The 22,115-nt window shown below is 37.6% G+C and overlaps 1 protein-coding gene across 1 annotated transcript in view; it reads left to right on the forward strand.

The window, feature by feature from the left end:
- LOC138726807 (transcription initiation factor TFIID subunit 4-like) overlaps nt 1-22,115 on the forward strand; it is a 125,995-nt gene that overhangs the window by 42,116 nt on the left and 61,764 nt on the right. The window contains exons 11-13 of the mRNA XM_069868818.1: nt 8,943-9,073; nt 10,331-10,456; nt 16,990-17,046. Coding sequence (XP_069724919.1) covers nt 8,943-9,073; nt 10,331-10,456; nt 16,990-17,046 — 314 coding nt within the window. The remainder of the gene's footprint in view (nt 1-8,942; nt 9,074-10,330; nt 10,457-16,989; nt 17,047-22,115) is intronic.

The raw sequence follows: 22,115 nt of genomic DNA on the forward strand, positions 1-22,115 counted from the left end.
GCCTCCACATACCTGTGCATAATGTTGTTTGGTGATGAGCTGGATTCGGTTAGAGGCAAACCACTGAGGACAATGAAAAGACTCTTTAGGGATGATTAATAGCTGTCTTTCTACTGTTTAATTATCTAGCTTAGAGTTTTGGAAACTGGATTGTCTGGTTGCAAGTATTTTAGGGCAGACCTCTTCTCAAATTAGTTCTTTCTCTTTGCCAAGAAGTGTGAATTAGGTGTGGGTTCCCAGTCTTACCCACCTAGTTGTGAATTCTTAGAGAATTGAGGGCTTTTTTTTTGGTCATTCTCAGTTACTTTAATCAAAAAACACTAATTGTGTAAGTAGGGTTAAGTGGGATTCTTGAGAATTCTTTCTTCTGCCTGATGAATTTTTTTTTGTCCTGTCCCAAATCACACTGACTTGCAGAGGAGCTTTGAATCAGCACAGAAAATAAGATCAGATGTTTTGGCCTGGATTACACATAAATTTTGTGTGGGTACAACTATTTCTTCTGGCTCCGTTGTGTTGAAGTAATAATACCAAAATTGCTTCTTGGAATGGAACTACTTTCCTGTTTTTTTTCTTTACAAGAATTAGGGATATCGAAATCGGGAAATCGGGAAAAGCTCAAAACAAGCAAAAGAGCTATTTTTTTGCCAGGGGAGTAGTTAAGGTGTGGAACCCTTCATTTTAAGTTGTTGCAGGTTCAAAAAATTACTGGGAAAATTAATAGCAAAAAAAATTTCATCCTGATGTAATAGAGAGAAAGATAAGCTTCTCTTACTTAAGATTGTCACAAAGTTATCACTGCATGCTTTCTTTTTCCATAGTCTTCCAGTAGCATCTCCTGCTACTGAAGTTAGAGGATGCCGGACTACATTACCCAGTGTAGCTTTTCTTAACTTCATACAGAATTATATAAATACATAACCCTTTATTATAGTACAGCTTGTAATGAATAAGTTAAATCCAATATAGTACCTGAAGTGAGCTTTGAGTAGTTTTGTAGCACTGCATTGGCACTACAGAACTTATGAGTCTTGCCTCAATCTTACTTTGCGAAAATAATTTGGTTGGCATTTACTTTGGAGGGAGTATTAAAATTTGTGTAACATTTATTCAGAATTGCTATTCCTTCAGGTCACGTTACGATTGTCTGTCTGGTTATCTTTTTTTCTGCCTTGTCTTTCACTGAGAAGGGCTATGTATTTTGAGGGTTTTAATCTGTAAGTTTGGGAGTTATTAGTTTATTTTTAAAAGTAACTGATGTTTCACCAGTTTCTCCATTTCACAAGACGCTTCCTGGGGCATCGTCTCAAGGTGGATAGTTCCGAAGAAGTGTAGAACAAATACTACAGCCAGCAAGTCTTGAGTTCTCAAGAAGACTGTCCATGTGCATCCAGAAGCCGCCTCATGAAATTATGTTTATCCTGTGAGAAGAGGAATGTTCTTTTACAAACAGACTTACTGAAGTAATTAATGTAGGGTCTTCTGTTATTTTGTAAATAACAATTACATGGTGATAAAAAGTAATTCTCTTTAATGAAGTCAGTTTATTGCAGATGAAGGTAAACTGGAAGTAGAGTGTGGAGCAATACCAGGTACTAGTTTACAACATCTTTCTCGTTCCAGTTTAGGGCTGGTTTGGAGCTATGGAATATATCTTGGCCATCTGCCCCTTCAGAGGGATGCTGGTTTGTACCTGCTGGAGGGAATAGTTTACCAGATCTCAAAGCGCTTGGCATGGTTTCTGTCTAGTTTCACAGGAAACACTCCCTAGCCTGTGGCTTCCCTAAACACACTCCAGGTTATAGGTTCCTCTGAGGCGCCTGCTCAAACAGTTTCATTTGGATTGGCCATTTATGTAAAGTAGCAACTAAAGTTCTTTGGTTTCTCGTTTCTTCATCTTGTCTTCCAGTACCAGGCAGGCTTAACAGTATAGCAAGTCAACATTTATTAGATTATTTATGCATTTAGCTAGTAAGCCTTAAAGTGAAGCTTTTCTTTAGAGCACTGAAGACAGAAAATTACAGCTAAAATTATCCTACTGTTTCTTTTGCTTGGGATCACTGGGTCATCTTATACCCCTAGGAATCTTTAATCCTAATCATCAGAGCCAGTGATTTGTTATTTGTGCTATCACTGTTTAACAAGCATTTCCTTCAGTTTTTAATACATAAAATCTGTCTGGGGCTCTGATAGTCCCCCCAGAGCAACTCCAGGGTATTTTGTACCCAAACAGTCTCATTTTTTTCCTTTGTTGTGTTCCATCCCCCATTCTCTAGTTTAACATCTAAGATCGGGTTTTCCCTTTGATAGTGCTCTGGATGTGGCATTGATGGATTGCTTTGTAGGCTGAGGACACTGTAGATGGGAGATGTACCCTCTTCTTAAGTCCCAACTGATCAGGTTGGGACAAGTAAGTTCAGTAATAGCCATTTATGGCTACTCAGGTGCCAAGGGCCCTTAGTGCTTTAGAGTTGTTTCCCCTTTGTGTTTAGTCAGCTTGATAATTAAACGCTATTGCTCTGTTTAGAGTTATTAATATAAAAGTATTAAACTAAGCACCTATTGCTTTCTGTTGATTTCGTTACCTGCTTTCTGTAGAGACCACGCGGGGGTGTGTCTTAGCACATGCCAGTATTGCGGATCTGGTTTTAGAAGGTGAGCTCTTCTCCCCCTTTCCACCCATGTTTTTTCAGCTGTTAGGCTATACAGGTATTTCCAGAGACTGAAGTCTTAAACAGTGATCACTTAACTGATAATCTTGTGTTTAATTACATGTACGTTTACGGAGATTAAGCTATTTTAAATGTTTCACTACTGACACCTACAGCAGAACTATAAAATCATCTTTTTCCCTTACGCTGTTGAAATGGGTGATAAAGAATTGCCTCGTTTGGAAGGCTGCAGAAATTTAAGTGGTAGTTTTTCCAATACTTTGCTTTCCCTGATGGGCAAGATTGCAGAGAGGTGCAAAACTGTGGAGCTTCTGTTGGGATAAAAGAGGAATGAAGGGGCTTGAGCCTAAAACTGGAGATGGAACCCAAGGCACAGCTTAATACTTACTGTGCTGTGGGGATTGGGTGCGGATAGATGGATGTGGGTATAGATAAGACCATATTCGTCTTTGTGGTGTTGTTCTAGATCTGATGCTGTTGAGTGAGGTTAAATAAAAGTTTAAACAAAATGCCCTAGTTTTCAGGGGGATGGACTTCAGTGATTTGTTTCCGTTTCATAGTATGTAAGCCAGCAGGAACAGCGGAAGAGGCTTGGACCGAAGAATTCTGGATCCAGTTGCATTTTGGGCCAGTATTTCAGGTACAGAATTTGAAGTTTAAAAAGTTGCTTCTGATTTTAAGATGAGAGCTGAGAGTGCTTTCTGCAGTTCTTGCTGACCTGTGGTTAGGGCAGATAGAGACTGATTATGCACTCTCCTAATGTTTCTGTTGAAGGACAAGACAAATTCAAGTCCTAAATACATGCTGTTTAACTGTTTAAAACCAGTTCTTCAAGGGTTTTCTGTTTTAAGTGTGAACATAAAGAGATTTTGTACAGGCACTCAATAATTTATCACATCAATAATCAGTCAGACCTAATGTTTTACAAGTAATTTTTTTAATCTTTGATCTCGATCCTGTCAGTCCTCTTAAAGTATAAATTATTAAAGTAACTTTTTGATTCTTTGAAAGCCTATCTGCAAAGATAGTATTTCTCTTCTGCTTCTCAAATAGGACAGTGCTCTTCTTACAATTTATTTCAGTTTGTTTGATCAATAAAATATAATTAAACTTTGAAAGTGCAGCAAAGCCAGTACCTTTCAGGTAGTGAGGCAGACGATAGTGCTCTTCAGAATTTTCACTTCTTGGGACCTGGAAGTTTTCAATGACAAGGTTTAGGTGCTTTTATGTTTGTGAAAAAACAATCTTCTTCTAGTGACACGTATGCCAATATCAGAATAATATTGCTGAACGTTTTTTCCCTCAAGGTTTTTGGAACTTACATACAAGTTCTAACTTCATAAAAACTCTATTGCAATATCTCAAACTTTTAACTAGAATATAGTTTATTTGTAACACTTGTTTCCTTTGCATGCTGTCTCGTACCCTGTATATTGTTATTAAATGCTGATCGAACCGTGGTTTGCTATTAAAGGTTCCAAATGTGTAATTAAGAATTGATATCTAAGCAGGCTTTCTTGTGTTGATCTGTAAGTGCTTGGGAGATTAGAGTTTTCCTTATATTGGGGATATTAATTTGTGATCCCTCGTATTTTTCATATGGGATAGTGTGATTCAGCTGAGTGCTTTAAGTAGCACTTGATGCCTCTGAGGATGTGTTGAAACTCAGTCCTGCCTCAAAGAATTGAAGTGTTCGTGGAATCAGTCATCAATTCTTCATAGTCTTGTATAGTTCTGGTGTAGCAGAGATCTGGCAAGAACACTTGAATGAAGAATGTGACCTTAGTTCTGTCTTTCAAAATATAAAAACTCAAATTCAAGTGGAGAGATTGGTTAAAATTATAGCTTGGAGCATTGCTTTGCTCCAGCTCCATTTTTGTTGTTATCCTTGATGATGTTTTTATCATAGCTGTAGGAAAAGTTCAGAATTACATTGGGAAAGTAATTTCACAGACTTGAAGGATATACTTGTTATCAAAAATGGCTAAATTTAACAAATGTATTATTTAAAAGCAAGCAACATTTTTCAAATAATGTATTTCTTGATGTTTTAGTCTTAAGTGTGTGGCTTGTTACTGATTTAAATCCAGAATTTTGGTCACAAAGCTACAACTTAGTATGGCCACGTTATACATTTTAAAGCACATTAGGGAGATCTCCTGAAAGTCAGAAACAAGTTCAACTTTTTTTTTTTTTGAACAAAAGACAGGTGGTAGCAGCTTCTTGATAGAAATATATTATTTTTTGTTTAATCTTAATTTTCTCTTTGAGTTTTGCGTTTCTGTACATACGTATGTGTATATGTTACAAATTATTATGGCAGTGATCAGATGGTGCAATCAAGACCAGAATCCAGAATGCTAGGACCTAAATAAAAGTATCTGTAGATGGAGCCACTGTTCAGGGTCTTGGTCAGAAAGATGAATGATATATTGAGGATATTTTGTGATACAGTTAAGTATGTAGAGTGTTACGGAATACCTATATGCGCATATACACATTTCTGGAAGTTATAAATTATGTTTCTTTTCCCATATTATCATCAGTCTAGGAGATATTGCAACTGGAAATGAAGCCTTTCTGTATTAAAACTGGGAAAAGTAATTATGCAGACTAGAAGAATATCTTAATTAGAGAATTTCTTATTTAGGCATGTAAATTATTTTCCTTTGGTGGCAGACAGAATTCCAGCATGTATTTTGTAACTGTGAGCAGCTGAAACTCAGGGGGAGTAGCCATGAAGAAAAAGATACTAAGGCTTTAATATAGAAACATATGAAAACGAACAGTTTCCAGCCCTTTGCATAAATTCAGTTTCGACTCGGTGTTTTTTTCTGAGCAGCAGAAAGCAAAACAGGAAGTCTTTAAGCAATGATATTGGAATTTTTCTTAGGTCGGTGGATCAATACAGTGGTATATGGCACTGTTGATGAAAGTACAACGAAGCCAGCCTTTCCACCTGTAGTCAGATTGTTGTTTCAGGGCACATTTTTCCCATCCTCATCCCAAGTACAATCCAAGTATTTGAGTAACGTGCCGAATATTCCTGTAGTATATGGCTTTGGAATGCACGCTGCTTCTGACAGGAAGATGGGAGGAAGCTGAAGCTATGCAGGAGGACAGGGGTCATCGAATCGCTCAGGTTGGAAGAGAACTTGAGTGGTCATCTTGTCCAGCCTCTTGCTCAAAGCTGGGTCAACACTAAATTCAGACAAGGGGGCTCAGGGCATTGTCTGGCCGAATCTTAAAAACCTGGAAGGCGGGAGAGTCTACAGCATTTTTATGCAAAGTGTTCCAGTACTTAAATTATCTTCATAATGAAGAATTCTTCTCTTTATTCAGTCAGAACCTCTGCTGTTTCATTTTATTAATTTATTTCTCATTCTTCTTCCAGACATCTTTACTAAAGTGTCTGGCTCCATCTTCTCAATTATCTCCCCCCTAAGCCTTCCCTTCTCCAGCATAAAGCACCTTCAGGTTCTTCTCATGTAGGTCGGATGCTCCCACCCCATAACCAAATTGGGGACTTTTCACTGAACTCAAGTTTTTCCAAGTCTTCCTTGTACTGGGTGACCCAAAACTGACCACTGTATTCTGCAGAAGGAGTGCTGAGTGAGGCCCCTCGGTGAATGGCTCTTTAATTATGGGGGAGGAGGGACTGTGTAGGGTGGAGGGGTAACAGTTTTAAGCTGGAAGAGGGGAGATTTAGATTAGATTTGAGGAAGAAATGTTTTCCAGTGGCCCAGGTTGCCCAGAGAAGTTGTGGCTGCCCCATCCCTGGAGGTGTTCAAGGCCAGGTTGAGCAGCCTGATCCAGCGAGAGGTGGGAGGTGTCCCTGCCCATGGCAGGGGGGCTGGAACTGAATGATCTCTGAGGCCCCTTCCATCCCAATCCATCCCATGATTCTGTGGTTCTGTGATTGATTTTGAATGAATATCAAGAGTTGAATAGGCAGAACAAGCCATATATAATGATTGAATTTACTTAGAACCAAAGTTGTTAAAATTAGGAGAACCTGTGTTATGAGAAAGCCAAGATGGTGATTGTTCTTTGTTACGGAAGGTTTGTGTGTATGTTCAGGGAAGCTGGGTAGCTGTAGTTACGCTGCTGAAATTCAAAGAATTATTATTTTAACAATTATTCATTCATACCCTTACCTAGAGTACTCGGCAGCGTTTTCCATCTCAGACCTCTTTTCTGGTTACTAGTTAATTAAATTTCCCTTCTTCCTTCCATTTTATCTTTCGGACTGGTTTTTTTGATTGATAGCTTTGCTTACACATGTTTGCATAGTAAAATGGTGCGTGCTCAAAGAGGTCGTGATATTGCACGTCTGACTTGCACAAATAGCTCCTACCAATATGAATAGTCCTGCTGACTTCAAGGACTTAATTTGCATGAGTAACAGTTGCAGCGTTGGGATCTTAATGCCTATGTCTGCTTTCCATTATAAGTTCAGCTTTCAGCAACTTCAGCCGAGTTCCATCTCTATTACAGACGACAAATTGGGCACCAGGATAGATTTAATTTTTTTTTTTTAGCGATAAAGCAGAAATCAGTTAAAAGGCACATACACCTATTGCTAAAATCCTTAAGGTAACATGCACAATATGGAGTCGGCGGTGGCTCAAGTTAGTTTAAGAGATAACAACTTCAAAGAATCATTAAAAAAAGTAATATCAGAAATATATGACCTAGAGAATTCAGCTCTGGGAAGTATGGGAATGATGTACGGTGGTGATGTAATAAAATATACATTTAAATAGGCGCTGTAGATCAAAAAAAAACCATGAGGATGAGCCGAGGCGAGGGAGAGCGGCAGGAAACATCATCTTTTTTGCACAGGTTAGCGCAGAAGCAGTGGTAACGGCCGTATGGAGGGCCGGAGCGCGGAGCTGTGGCCACTGCGGGCAGGGCGAGCGCGGTGCCCTCTGCCGGCGGTGCAGCCAGCGCCGTGATTGAGCGGCCCCAGCCCGGCCCTGACAGAAGCCCACGGTGATGCTGAACGCTGCCACTTCGGCTCAGATCACATCATTAAAATAGCAGAAGTGCACATCCATGTAAGACCACTGCTCACTTGTTCGTCTTCATTTTTTAGACGTGTGATGGTTTCTTGCTCTTGAATTTGGCCGGGAAAAGATAGGAATGCCTCGTGAAACAAATACTCATTTGTAAGCCTCTCAGGTTTGTATTTGCTCAGGGGCCCCTCCTGCAAACGAAGATGACTTCTGAAATCAGCCATTCAGTAAAGGCTCTCCAAAATATTCTCAAACCAATTTCCTGTAGTGATTTGCATACCTGTTAACGCATCATGAACAAACATACTCACAAACACTTTTAAGAAGTCTCGTGTTCATTCAATGGAAAACTGATTCAGTGGAATCAGAGTCCTTACTCTCTCATGGTGGGTCAAATCCAATAATCCATCAAAAATGCAACCTCTGGTTTTTTTACATATGTCAAATATATGTGTGTGTGTGTGTGCACGGAGTTTTCTATCAAGAAGACTGTCCTGCTGGGATTACTCGTGTATATGGCTTTGTATCACTTGGATTAGTACGCATGCTCGTGTATCTACAGAATTATATCCAGTACTTAGTAATTACTTTGATGTCTCTATTTTTGTATCTGTAGCTTAGGTATTTTTTTCATATATCAGTACATTAGACTGTAGAGTGTTTGCTTGTTGTATAAACTCAGCACACAAAGTATTAAATATCCAAATGAAATAGCTTTTATTTAAAAATCGGTGGTTTAAAATAATTATTGTTAGTATGACTGTATTTCCTCATATTCAATTAATAGGGATTTTTTCCTAAGGAATTTTTATCATCAGTTGTATGCCAATAGTGTGCACTGAAGTATGCACTGATATGATTTGAGCTGCAACCTTGTCTCATCAACACTGAAATGAATCTGTACTGGTGCTTCTGAGAGTAAAGGAACTGCTCTTCCTTGTGCAGAACAACTGAGAGCTCCAGTTGTCCCATACTCTGTTATGCTTTGTCTTAAAATACTGGGATAAATGTCAGTAAAGCTCTTAAATGTTTTCTAAATGGTAAAAAAATGTGCTCTGATTTCTCTTTCAAACTTTACAGTGTAGTCACGCTTCTTGTCGGGGGGTCATGAATGTCTCACTGAGGCTACGTAAATATACTGTCACAGATTTTGCTGCTCAGTAAAACTAAGTTATGACTATGTTCTTTAGAGGTTTGGGATTTTTGTGGGGAATAAGCTAATTCTGATTTTTTTTTTGTTTTTCTACTTTAGCTAAAAAACTAGGAATTACTGATGTGCCAGCTGAGGTCGTTACTTTTATTTCCCATGCAACACAAAACAGATTAAGAACAGTGATAGAAAAAGTAACGGTGATAACCCAGCACCGAATGGAATCCTATAAAGTAAGTGTGCCAAGAAAGGGATGGTAAGTTACAGAGCTGTGCAGTGAGATGTCTCTTTGTCTTAGCACGGTAGGTGTTTTGTGTTCATTCTGTGTGCAAAGCATGTGTTAATTGCAGGTTGGTCTGTCTCAGCAAATCGAAAGCTGTGGGGTGATAGCTCTGCTTGCCAGATCTGTCTTCCTCTTCTGTGATGGAGTTTGCCTGTAGAGTTGTATTTCCATCCTTCTGTCTCAAGTGTCCATGAGCATGGAGCATCTGTCAGCTGTTCCTGCTCATCGATTACAACTAATGCCGTGCATTCTTGAGATCTCTTTGACCAAGATATGCCTTGGTTGGATCAAAATTGCTTCAACATATAGGAATCCTTCTTTCCAGTGTTCTTCATCAGCTCCAGCAGTGTAAAATCCCTCCTTACCTCTCCCCAGGATGATGTCTGAGAAGAAAACACGTTGCTTAGTCTGTGTTAAACCAGAGATGTATTTAAAACAATATCTTAACAGATTCTGAAGAAAAAAACTAACATTGTTTCTGATTGAACCATAGCATTTTCCCTTCTTCCATATATTCTTGGTTAATGGTTTTGTTTGATCTTAGGCATCGCAGTCAAAAAGGAAAATATTAAGCAGATAAATGAGATGGAAGTGTATAATATGGATAACTTATTTTTCTGACTGACATTCTTAGTGTTCTTTATGCGTAAACTTCCTGTCTGTTGGGTACGAGGAAAGCTTGTGTGCTCCTAGTTGTTATAAAGTTCTTCTATTTGAATTGTAATTAGAGGCTTATTTTAAACTACACTTTTAGCTTTTAATGTTTTTATAAGGCTGTGTCTTGATCGTGTGTTACTGGTTCAAGGTGAGTACAAACGCAGGGAGTGCAGTTCATAACCAGGCTTAGCTCCTATATCTGGGATTGTTCAGTAAGAAGGTTAAACATCTTATGAGGCTTTTAATCAGTAAGTCTGTTGGTTTGTTGTTTTTTTTTTTTTAACTCTTAATGTCTCTAGTGTTGATAAATCAATCCTTGTTTTTTTTAATTGCTTAGATTTTAATTACGTAATCAGATTCTAGCTGTATTATTAACCATAGCCTGGCTTTGTTCTCGCGAGCTTTTAAAAAAAGAAAAAAAAAAGATATATATTTTTTTTTCTTGTTAGGACAATGGAAAGATTATAGTGTATAACATTTATAGTCTTCTTTAAATGCACAGTCTCGATGAAAATGCATGTATTTATAAAACTTTGTTCTTATTTTGCAGGATGATGAATGGTACGAACAAGCTACAGATGTCCGATCCCAGTTAAAGTTTTTTGAACAGCTGGAGCGCTTAGAAAAGCAAAGGAAAGATGAACAAGAGAGGGAGATCTTGCTAAAGGCTGCCAAGGTAGCTGGCTTACTGTTTTTATAATTACGTAACAATTCATAGTTTTCAAACAGTTACTTAATTTCGTTAAATCTAATCACTTTTTGTTTCTTATAACAAGAAGATATTTTTGTTGTGGCATCACACTTTTAATTCATTAAGTCACAGTTTCTTATCTACAGTGACTCCAGCCCTACTTGGCTGGAACACTCCTGCATTTTTAAGATTCAGCTCCAAATCTGATGAGTTCTGGGCAATATAGGAGACAATGACTAACATTTTGAAAATAACTTGGTGAAATCATTTTCACAATTGCCTTTGAAATTTAATCAATGCCAAAGTTTCTGTGCAATTGAAAACCATAGACTACGCTCCTGGTATTTAAAGGCAATTCAGCAAATTGTCATGGATTTTTTTGAGGCTTTTTACTTTATTTCTTGAAGATTTTGAGGTTTTTTACTTTTTGAATTTCTAGACTTCTGTTTAAAAACTAGTTTTGTTCGTTTGTTTATTTTACTTTAAATACTGTGTGTCCCAGTTGGTGTTCCGGTCACCTCTATATAATGCTTTATTTAACTGATTCCTGCCTGTCTTCAGTTAATTGCCAGTTCTTCCTCTACTTGATTGGAAGAAATTAGATTAATGAAAATAATGAATCAACTTCATAAGCAGGAAGTGATAGGAGGCAGCTTGGCAGAAGTACAGGGCGTTTGGTGGCTGAGATGGGGCATCGCAAGAAGAGCTGAGGAGAGTCTTTGGATGGCAGAAAGGTCAAAAGCCAAACAAAAATCACTTGAGTAATTTACCTTTACAGTTGACATGGTGTGTGGACTTTCTGAAAAAGAAAAAACAAAGCACAGGTTTTGCTCTTGTAAAAAACGTGTTCTTGCTGCTTTCACAAACCTGGAAAATGCAGGTTGTGTGTGTCAGATTGAATGAGGTTCTACTTCTGGGCTAAAAATGGGAATATTTCTGGCAGCAGGAAGAACAGGACTTTGTAGTTAATTTATTTGATTGGTTTAATTTTGGAGAGAGTGATGCTGTCTACAATAAAGGTGCAGCTTGGAGTTGTCCTTGTTTTCAGAAAATCAATGAATAATATTTCTACGATAGAGTCTGTAATAAAGTGGATCATGTTAAAATTACTGTGTTAATTTATCTACTCGAGCTGGCTATATAAAAGCTTATTATAAAATCAATTTTAAAAATTAATTTCCAATATATACCTTCTATTAGTCTGTTATTTTGAGTGTTGGTAGCACAAACTTGTCAATTTTTGAGATATTAAATACAGCTATTGCAGGAGGAAGATGTATTCTACAAAAAGAGTAACTGCACAAGTATATGGAAAATCACAGTTAGTGTTGTTTGCGAAGATAATTAGTATTTATGGATGGTAGTGATTTTATAGTGCTGTAGGCTGAAGGATTTTTTTTTTTTTATTGGGGAGAGATCACTGGAATTTGGCAATGCAGATTTCCTCACACCCACGTCCTGTTGTTACTTGAAGGGCCTTCGTCATGCTGATTTAGTTCTTCCCCTCTCTTCTGACAGACGGAGGATGTAACGCAGCTCTCTGCGAGATGAAGTGCTCTGAACAGAAACTTATCACTCAGTTCTGATGAGAGGAGAGCAAAGAGGGAATTATTGTGTTAAGATAGTTTTCTGAATTCTTAGAAATTTGTTATTTCAATTTTAACGATTTTAAAATAAATCTTTTTTTAGACCTGAGCTCTCACATTCCGCCTCACGGTGGTCGGAGCTCTGAATAGGGTTTTACCCTCAGCTATGCTGCTTTTAACTTTCACTTTTTATTAACAAAGCTAATGTGAAAGCAAAGTGTTTCATGTTGCCAATTTAATTTCTTTAATTAAAAGTGAAAGTTATAAGCTGGTACAGCCGTGGGTGAAGTTCTAATGTCATCAATGGGGAAAAATAGGTTTCAAATTGAAACTGTTGGCACAGCAGTGGCTCTCAATAGCACAGCACCTGCAGTTGTGACTCTTTATTTAATGAAAAAAGATGAATTTGAAGCATTAAAGGCTCCCAGTATAAGGATTGGGAAGGGGGAATAGAGCTGTAAGTCCCTTAACTGGGATCAGATATTGCTCAGTGCAGGAGATGTATGTAGGAGGAGACACCGCGTGAGACATTTTCTAACACAGGTTTAACAAGCTAAGACTTCAAAATTCTTGTAAATCTAAGAGAAAATATTGTTACTTGGGCAAAATGTAACAACAGTGCAGCTTTGACATTAGAAATTTGAACAAAACACTAATGATTATCATTAATTACAGCAGAAGGACTCTTGGTCTGCCCATCTGCACAGACGCAGAACATCCTCCAGTTCTAAAAGCTGTTGTTGCATATATCGAAGTGTTACATGAGTTGTAGGTACCCTAATTGTTTAAAAAACACTGTTGTCTTCTAATTTTAAGAGAATTCTGTGAAATACAAAACCCCTCCCTAAAACCGTGCTGTTACATATGCAATTAGATGTCTGTTTTTGTGGCATTCTTCCCTAACACAAGCAAAGGGAAAAGCTGAGGTTTGGAACATTAGGGAGTTGGCTAACATGTAAATGAAATCCCATATTTCTAATGTGTTTTGAATACACATTTAACATGTGCTGCTTTTCATACTTTCAAAGTCCAATATTTCCATAGACCTAATGTGATCTATGTAGTTTACCGATAAATAGGACAGCAGGTTCTGTAGCACCAAGCATTTTCATTCTAAACAATTAAAATATCAGATTTCTCTGCTTACAGATCTAGATATGGAGAAAAGGAAGGAGAAGGGAAAGGAGCTGAGCTGAACTCGTGAAAGTGATTGAGCTGGGGGGTTCTGCAATGGGTGGGTAGCTTTAGAGGAAGGAGGCATTGGGACATTAAAAGATTTTGGGAACACACATTTCACCTAACAGTTTAGATGCAGTGTATTAAGATTTGGATATTAGAGGGGAGAAAGGAAGGCAAACCCAAAAATAAGAGATGAAAAAATGGGATTAAAAAATGCTAGGAATTCAGTAGGTTGATGAAAATGACTGTAAAATATTAAAATAATTGATCAGTAAAAATGGTGAGAGATAGACAAGCACCACGAGAGCCAAGCAGTGGCAAAATTGTTCAAACTTCAGAGGAAGGAAAAGATATTCACGTGTGGAATGGAGTGTAAAGAGAAGCCAGTGACATTTTTAAAGCTTATCTAGGCACCTCTATTAAGCCTGACATTTTCATTGCTTAAATTTGCTTTAATCTGTGTTGCATTGGCACTGAAGAAACCTTTCATAATTTATATTAGCTTGCAAAGTGAAGTATTAACAAAATAGTCCATGTTGATACTTTTTCTTCTCCTTTAACACGTTTTAGCCTCCATATGCTGCCGATTTCACTTCTGAAGCTTAGTCATTTGCAAACGGACACAGTAGTCAGCAGGAAGGTGGTTTAGTCTTGATAATCTGCTTATTTTAAAAAAGAAAAGCTATTAACTTACTTGAACATAAAGAGAACCAGAATGTAACAGTTAAATTCTTTAATTTTGTTAGTGTTACTTATCCCAGTAATGACACATCGGATGCAAAGCTGGTTTTCCATGCGTCTGACATGAGCTCTCTGGAAAGGCCGTTTGGTGTGAATTCAAGGAATAATTGGCAACTCATTGAGTTATTCTGAATGTGAAAATAGTTCTACCTTCACTGTCAATCTGGGTTTATATATCTAACATCACCTTTTAAATCCCTATTACTAAAAAATTTCCTGTCTTTGATACCAGGCAGGAGTTGAAAACTTCTGCTACAAATGTTATTGTTTATCTATTGTGAATGAGCTGGAGGTTTACACAGAGCAGATCTCTGCTTGTGGGGTCTGCTCTTTCCAATTATCCTGCACTCTGCAACTTTTAAATGTGTTATTTTTAATCTGTAGCACTTTCAGAGTTTTTCCTTCACTCATGGACTCCAGGAATCGCAATGTTACTTTGCATCCGTTGCTTTACTTTTTCTCACTGTCCCCAAACGCGCTGTAGATCTGGTCTGTTTTCCAGGATTCTCTCACTTTCTTGTGGAAACTTGGTAACAATATTAGAAGTCTGGGCTGATTCTCCCAGGACACTCTGCTTTCTCCTTAAGCTGAAGTGCTTTTAACTTGTACTTTGCATTTGGCAAATTATTCAGCTTCATACAGCAGTATCACAACACTTTGTATTTCTGTCCTGCTTTCACTGCGAAACTCAGAAGGCAGTAGAATTTCATTGTACATTTATAAATTTATCATCAAAACCCGTGAAAGGGCTAAATATGATTTTCCGTACATCGTACCGGAGAAACTGAGGCACAAGACGATTGAACTGTCATCACGAAGTGACAGAGCAAGGACCTAATTCAGCTCAGTTCGTACATACTTAGTGAGCTCCATCTGCTAGAGAAGCAGCTCATTGAATGGGGTTTTTTGGCTGTTATTTTTGCCCTAATAGGTATAGATATAGTTGAATTTTTAGTAGTTGCTCTACTGAGTACAGTCCCAGCTCTCTGGCAGATCCATGTATTCCGTGAAATGCCTTTTTGTTCTTTAAACATTAACTAGATTGGTGTCTACATTTTTTGTTTTGTCTGACCACAGCAGTTAAAGGGAATCACTGGAGTTTCTTTCTTGGTTGGTACAGCTACAACATGGGAGTCTAATTTGGTCATTACCTCTCTCCAGATTTTAATTTCTCCTTGCTTTCTCCCAGACACTATTCTGTCAAACTGCCTTTTATGCTAATGGGCACAAAATCACTGGTAGGTGGTGCTGGAAGCTGAAGTGCACAGTGGAAGAGTCAAGCACATCTAAAAATCTTATTATTGTTTAATTTGGCTGTGCTTTGTCATCACTTTGTTCTGTATGTGAGTGCATTGAAGATAGTTTCTTAATCCAGCTAATAGAGACCCCCACCCAAGGGGATGCAACACCGGAGCTGGTGATCACCAAGACGAGTGAGCTCGTCAGTGACATCAGGGTTGGAGGCAGCCTGGGCTGCTCTGATCACGCGCTGGTAGAGTTCAAGGTCCTGAGGGATATGTGGCAGGCAAGGAGTGTAGTTAAGACTCTAAATTCCAGGAGAGCAGAATTCCAGCTCTTCAAGGAGTTACTCAGTAGGACCCTGCGGGACACGGTCCTCGGGGACGAGGGAGCAGAACAGTGTCCCTGCCCATGGCTTTGGCTGATCTTTAAGGTCCCTTCCAACCCAAACTATTCTGTGATTCTGTTCTGTGATTCTATATGTGCTATGTTAGCTGAAAAAATAGTCCCAGTTGAAAAAAAAAAAAGAGGGAAACGGATAGAAAACTCAGTGTGGTGGGTGCCCCGTCTGCCAAATTGCAGTCAGAGCTCTCTCCAGGTGCATCAGCAACATTACGTCCCCATTGCCCTTTAAACCCCTCTCCATTTGGTTTACATCATGGATTTTTAACTTCTGAACAGAAGATGTTATGAAAAATTCAGTCAATGGGAAAAAAACTGAGCAAATGTAAGTTTGCAAGCTGATATACTTTCAGGTCTGCATTCAGCGTGGGAAGAGGCAGAGACAGTCAGATGGGAGAGAGCATAGATATTCTTATTCCTTTAGGAGTTGTGTACATGATATCACTTTAAATCTTGAAGAAATACCAGAATAAAACAATCACATCTTTCAGGTGTCTGGAACAACAATTTTCCATGGATTTCGAAGGTTTTATTGTAGCTTCTTACAGCTTTTTATGCAACCTTTTCTGAATACTGACCAATCATCTTATTAAAGTATAATGCATGTCTTATCTACCCCTTGAGTTTTGAATCCCATCTGTTTGAGGATGCTTAGTGAGCACAAATAAGAATGCAGTTTTAATGTATGGTTATAAAACAGTCCGAAAAAATGTACTGTTGTGGGTTGTTATTGCAGTTAAACAGTTTTTCTTAGTGTGGTTTGAAGGAAAATACAAAATTGCCATTTGGCAATATTTCTTCAGTTTCAAAAATTAATATTAGTAGTGCATGATTGAGTTGAACTTCTGTGGGTTTCCATGTCGTACTCGTATGGATTTTTAACATCTTTACTATGAAGATTCGCTGCTTGGGAGGTGACTTTACAACTTTTCTCCACAATTTCTACCAACAGCTGAGTGAAACCTTAGTTGCAAACAGTAAATTATTTTAAAATTGGTGACTGTATGGAATTTAAATTGGAAAGATCAGGTAATGGAAAGGGGTGTCACTTTTGCTCTTGGATGCTTCAATTTGTTTGTATTAAATAGTTGAAATATAAGCCTGTATTGAAACTTTAGCATTGACAAAAAACCAGGGGTTTGGTTTTTTTTAGTTTAGATCTAGGGTAGATCTTTTTCACAGCTGAATATTTAACAGTCTTTTGGGTGAGGCCTGCGGGTTTGAAATTGCACTTCTGTGAATTTAAGCATCCCATCTCTGACACCTTGGATCCTGTTCCCCTTTCTTTGCTATTTTTAACCTACTGCAACAGATGAGGGGTTCTTAAACCATCTGTTAACCTTTTTTCCCCATTTTTTTTTAAACATGTAGAGTCGCTCGAGGCAAGAAGACCCAGAGCAAGCTAGGCTGAAACAAAAAGCAAAGGAGGTAAGCAGAGCTAGAGATCGTTACACTTGACATTTCAAGGCTTGAACATATTAATTTTTTATGCCTTGCTACTTGTATATCGTTAATAAAAATCTGACTAAAAACTTTTTAGGATGTATTTGTTGCTTTGCCTTTGATCTTAATGTTTGCAAACTAATACATTAATACATGTGAAGCCTAAGGAGATTTTATAAGAGAATATTTCCATACATTACGTTTTCATTTCCATTTTAGGTAGCTGTAGCTTTTGTTGAGTTGTTGATGACAGCAGCATTAGATTTTGGTGGAAAATATATGCCTTTGTCTTTTTGTAAAATGTCACTTTCTTAGAAATGTGTTACTTAACAGTTTTGTTCTGGTGACAGTTGTTCAAGTAATGTAATCACCAGTCATTTCCCCACTCAGTGGACTATTTACTCATTGGTCTAAATTACAATAGTCTAAAACTGATCAAATTATTTCAGATGAAGTTTTGATTTGTTCTCCTAAGAGTCATGATTTGGGAACTACTGGGTACCTTAATTTGCTGTAAATGTGAGCGGCTCTCCTTTGCTTAAGGCATCTCATGGCTTAGGATCGGGTTGCAACTTAAATCAATTAGAAAGACTAAAATATCTGTCAGTTGAAAGTCATTCCTATTTTTAAAAATTAGTAACATCATTTGCAGCAAACTTATGCTGGTTTTCTTTAGCCAGCTTCTTTGGAGATAAGTGCATTAGGAGGTAATAACACAATAGAAGGCAACACTTACAGAAAAAAGAGAAAAAAGCGTATAACAAGTTCTTTTGTACTGACCATTTCTTCCTGTTTGCTTTCCTACTGACAGTATTCTATATTTCTGTTAACTATACATATCTTATATATAACAGTCAAATAAATCCACGTAAACGGTTAAGTTTTATTTGTCTTTTTTTCCCCCCTCATGTAGTTCTGTGGTAAGATTTCCTGGGAGAGTTCTTGTAAGCATCAGGCTGTGCCTTACTGTTTCCAGGGCTGGGTTTGTCAAGCAAGTATTCAAATGAAATAGAGTAATCAAATTATTTGGCATGAAAAGACACAGGATTTTAATACTATGAGTTCAGTGTGTAGCCAGTGGATGCAAAGGAAGAATCAGATTTGTGAAAATAATTGATGGCAGGCAAAGCTTGCTGTTGAGCTGAGAACTAGAGCTTCCATGCTGCTGGAAGTGAAACCAGCCTGGAAATAAATACATTTCTTGCTGTCACAGTATTTACATTCATTGTACTCTTTTTTTTTTTTGGCCATTGGAAACCTGAGGAAGGAAAACCAAACAACTGGGTTAGTAAAAACACATTTTCTAGTAGTCAGTGTGAAATAATGGTTCTCTTTATAGCTGTGATGGAAGACTTGTGCTCTCAGTATAGCTGCAGTACTTCTCCCTTGTATGAAAATGCAGGTTGTGCCTATAAGCTGTGTTTCTCACCCACTAGAGGGAGTGACACTGTGCTGACATCTGAGTGAAAGCAAGTGTATGAAATGTATTCTGTGTATTGATAAAAGTGGTATCAATAATGAGGTGGTAAATATTTCGGTGGTAACCTAATTAAAAATGCTGTGATCAAAGTAGTGTATGATTTTACAGAAGTGGTGTTCCTCTATGATAACATATTTGAGTAAATGTCGAAAGAACACTGGCTTTTCTGTTTGAGTGCTGCACCCTATTCTTTTGTGCATTAGCCCTGCCTTTTTTCCCACCCTGCTAATGAAGGTGTATAATTTGCTGGCACTGTGCCTCCCTGTGAAATTGAATTTCATTCTACATATTTGAAACCAGCAGAAATATGAGCATGTATCTGCTTTTAGTAATTAGGGCTCTAAAACACTTTATTCAACTAGAGACTTTCACCTAAAGTATTCAAATATAATTAATAAAAGCATATTCTTTGTGTTAACTTTTGTGACGGAGAGTGGGGAACTGAGACTGGAAGATTTTGGTTTAATCTTGTTCGTATATTTTGTATTGGCACTGCCAAAATAAAAACCAACCAGTTTTGTGGTATAAAAGGTTGATTGGATAGAGTATCTTTGGCATAGCCTTATTATTTGAAATTAAGAGCTTTGAAATAACTCCTAAAAGAATGTAAAAATTTCAAAGCTTCACTGCCTGCTGAGCTACTCTTAAATGTGTGTATGACCCATAACGGAGAGAGAAATCAGGTTTCTTCCAGGTTTTGTGTAAGCTGATGAATATAATACTGTCAGCTTTGATAATATGCCGGATTTGTAGATGTGTTTCCATGATTTCCATATCTTGGATATTGCCTGAAGACCTTTGTTGCTGAGCCGTTCTTCTGGCTAGTAGGTAGTGTTTTAAAAAGCACAAAGAGGGCATCCAAGAAACCTCCAGCTTTTTAGCTTGTGTTACTTGTTTAATGAGATGATTGTCAAATATTTTGTTTTTTCATACCAGCAAAGCAGCTACTAATTTCGTTAACACGTTCTAGATATGGATGATGTTTCAGACCCTGCAGTGTGGCTGCGTTTGAACAGTGACACCACTGCATTGCTTCTGCTAACCAGACAGTCTGGAACCCTCCTCTTCAAAACTGTCATCAGTTCTGTACCCTGGTTCCCTGCCAGACAGATATGGATGAATATCTAAACCACATGTAACCAATAGATGAAATCTGATAAAGAAAATACAGCCCAAAATATTTAACGAAGACAAAGTCAGAGGGAGAAAGCGAAATACCAAAAGAAGTAATTTAAAGTCTTTACTGAAGTCTTTTAAATTGTTAAGAAAAAACTTTTCAAAACATTGGAAGAACTCTAGAAAATGTTTTGGAATTCAAAATAAAGGTACCAACACAGGAAGAATGATGAGGGAAGACTAACAAAGGGTATTTGTTCCAAAACATTCTCTTTAATGGATACTTTGGAGTTTTGCATTCCACAAAGCTCTGAATTTCTCTCTAATTTAAAAAGAATAAAATAGTTCAGTTGTTTTCACAAAGCTTCTACCACTAAGAAATCCCCTTCTTGCTTATTGATGTCGTGGAGAAAATGTACAGGGCGATTGCTGTGTTCTTGAGCACGTTTAAAAATTAATTTGGCAGGGTGAAGATGGTTGTTCTGTTCTCTAACTCCATCTTACTCTGTCTGTTAGCCAGTCCTCAAACCACTCTGCGTGTTGTTTAAACCAAACTGGCATAAGTCAGGTTTAAATTGCGATTAAATGCTTAGCAAAACAAACAGAAGGTCCATCTACATCTGGTCTTACTGCAGAGACTAGACATAACAGGCAGGTTTTGTTCACACACAGACAGCGCTGTTTGGGTGAAGTCAGTGCAAAGCCACTCTTGTTTCAGTTTGATTGACTTATTTGGCTTCAGCATTAACCTGTTTCCAATGGACTTGAGTGAAAGCAGTAGGAGAACGCGCCTGCGGGAGTTTATATTGCTTAAAACTCACCATTTACTTTCACACTTTTGAATCAATGCAGTTTTCTGTCATTGAACATTATATGATTGTTTTAATGGTAAACCTATTTAATAAGCCAGTGAAAAATATTTTCCATCAGGACTATATCAGAGAAAAATGCTGCTCTTCAGCTATTACTTTATTTTGTAACAAATTCTGAAATGTTTGATTCTCAGTACAGCTTAATGTGAGAAATGGCATCATTTGTGAGCTCTTTTTACGTCTTATTGCATGATTAAAGCTTTTAAGAGCAAGTTTTAAAAAATACACTGATTTCTGTAGCCTGTTGGAAGCTAACTTAAAGAAATTGTGAATTCTCCGATTTCCATTAAAAGACTTCATTAAATAGGATATAGAACAGGCAATATGACTGATAGCAGGAAGAGGTCAGGATTTGGAATAATTGAGTCAGCACCTAGAAATTAATAGCACAAGTTTTTTAAATGAGAGGCATGGAAGATAAGATCCTTTGTGTCCTTTCTGTCATGGCTATTCTTCTACACATTCACTATCTGTTGGCTAAAAATCTTTTCATTTAAACATCAAGTAGCTGTGAAAGACTCACTTGGTTGAAATCTTTGTCATCACCAACCAAGAATATTGCATAATAATAATAATCTGAATCAGACAGCATAGATACCTTTTCTGAGTCATATGCACAAAAATATCTGGACTGTTAGCAGACAGAGTCCTGCAAGAAGCCATAGGATCTTTCTTTTACTTAAAAATAGTAATAAAATATGTATGTCCTGTAATGTATATCTTACGTGGCTCTAACACTGCCTTAGAAGCTTTGTCCCACATAAGGTAAATTGCCTTAGCAGAATTACTGAAACTCCAGCATCATATATATTTAACAATTAGATTATGAAAATGGTTTTACTCTAAATAGTTTTTTGTCACCACATTAATATCAACTCAGTTGGAGCAGTTGCTTTTGAAATATTTAACTTAATAGTTTACTGCACTTATCCCAGTTTTCATAAGGTGTTACTGAATGTGAAAAAGATTTTTTGTTTGGCATGTTCATTCATTCACCTCTTCAGCAAAACCAAAGTCCTAAAGACTATATGTGTTAATGCAGTATTTCTCGTGATGCGAAGTCTGAAGGAGTTTTCTATTCCATCATTCCTGACATAAAAATATTGATTGAAAAGCAACAATCTTCTCTTAAAAAGGTTTCTCATAAACCATTCCACTGAGAAATGGAGCACTTAGACAGAAATACGTTTAAATTAAATTTCCACTTAGCTCTCTAACCCATCTGAGGGTCAGTAAGTGGAAAGAAGGAAAAGCTGGGAATGGGATACCTGGAGTGATGATAGTGCAACACGGGTAATAAGGATTCCTCAGAACCTAGTTGTTTCATAAATATTTTTCTGCAGGTTACAAACGCTCTAGCTGTGATGCAGAAGGAATGCAACCTTCTTTGTCAATACATGTAGAAGGTTAGATAACAGAGTCACTTTGTTTATGCTCTCCCTTTACCACAGGTCTGTGGTTTGTACCCAGGAAAATGCTTCAGAAAAATGCTTGGGCTGTTGTGGTGCTGTCTGAGCCCATGCACCGCTGCCATGGGTTTGGCTTTACTGTAAAATGTTTTCCTGAAGTTATGAAGCTGTTGCAGT

Source organism: Phaenicophaeus curvirostris, chromosome 14 (assembly GCF_032191515.1).
Source record: "Phaenicophaeus curvirostris isolate KB17595 chromosome 14, BPBGC_Pcur_1.0, whole genome shotgun sequence".
In the NCBI taxonomy this organism is placed as follows: Eukaryota; Metazoa; Chordata; class Aves; order Cuculiformes; family Cuculidae; genus Phaenicophaeus; species Phaenicophaeus curvirostris.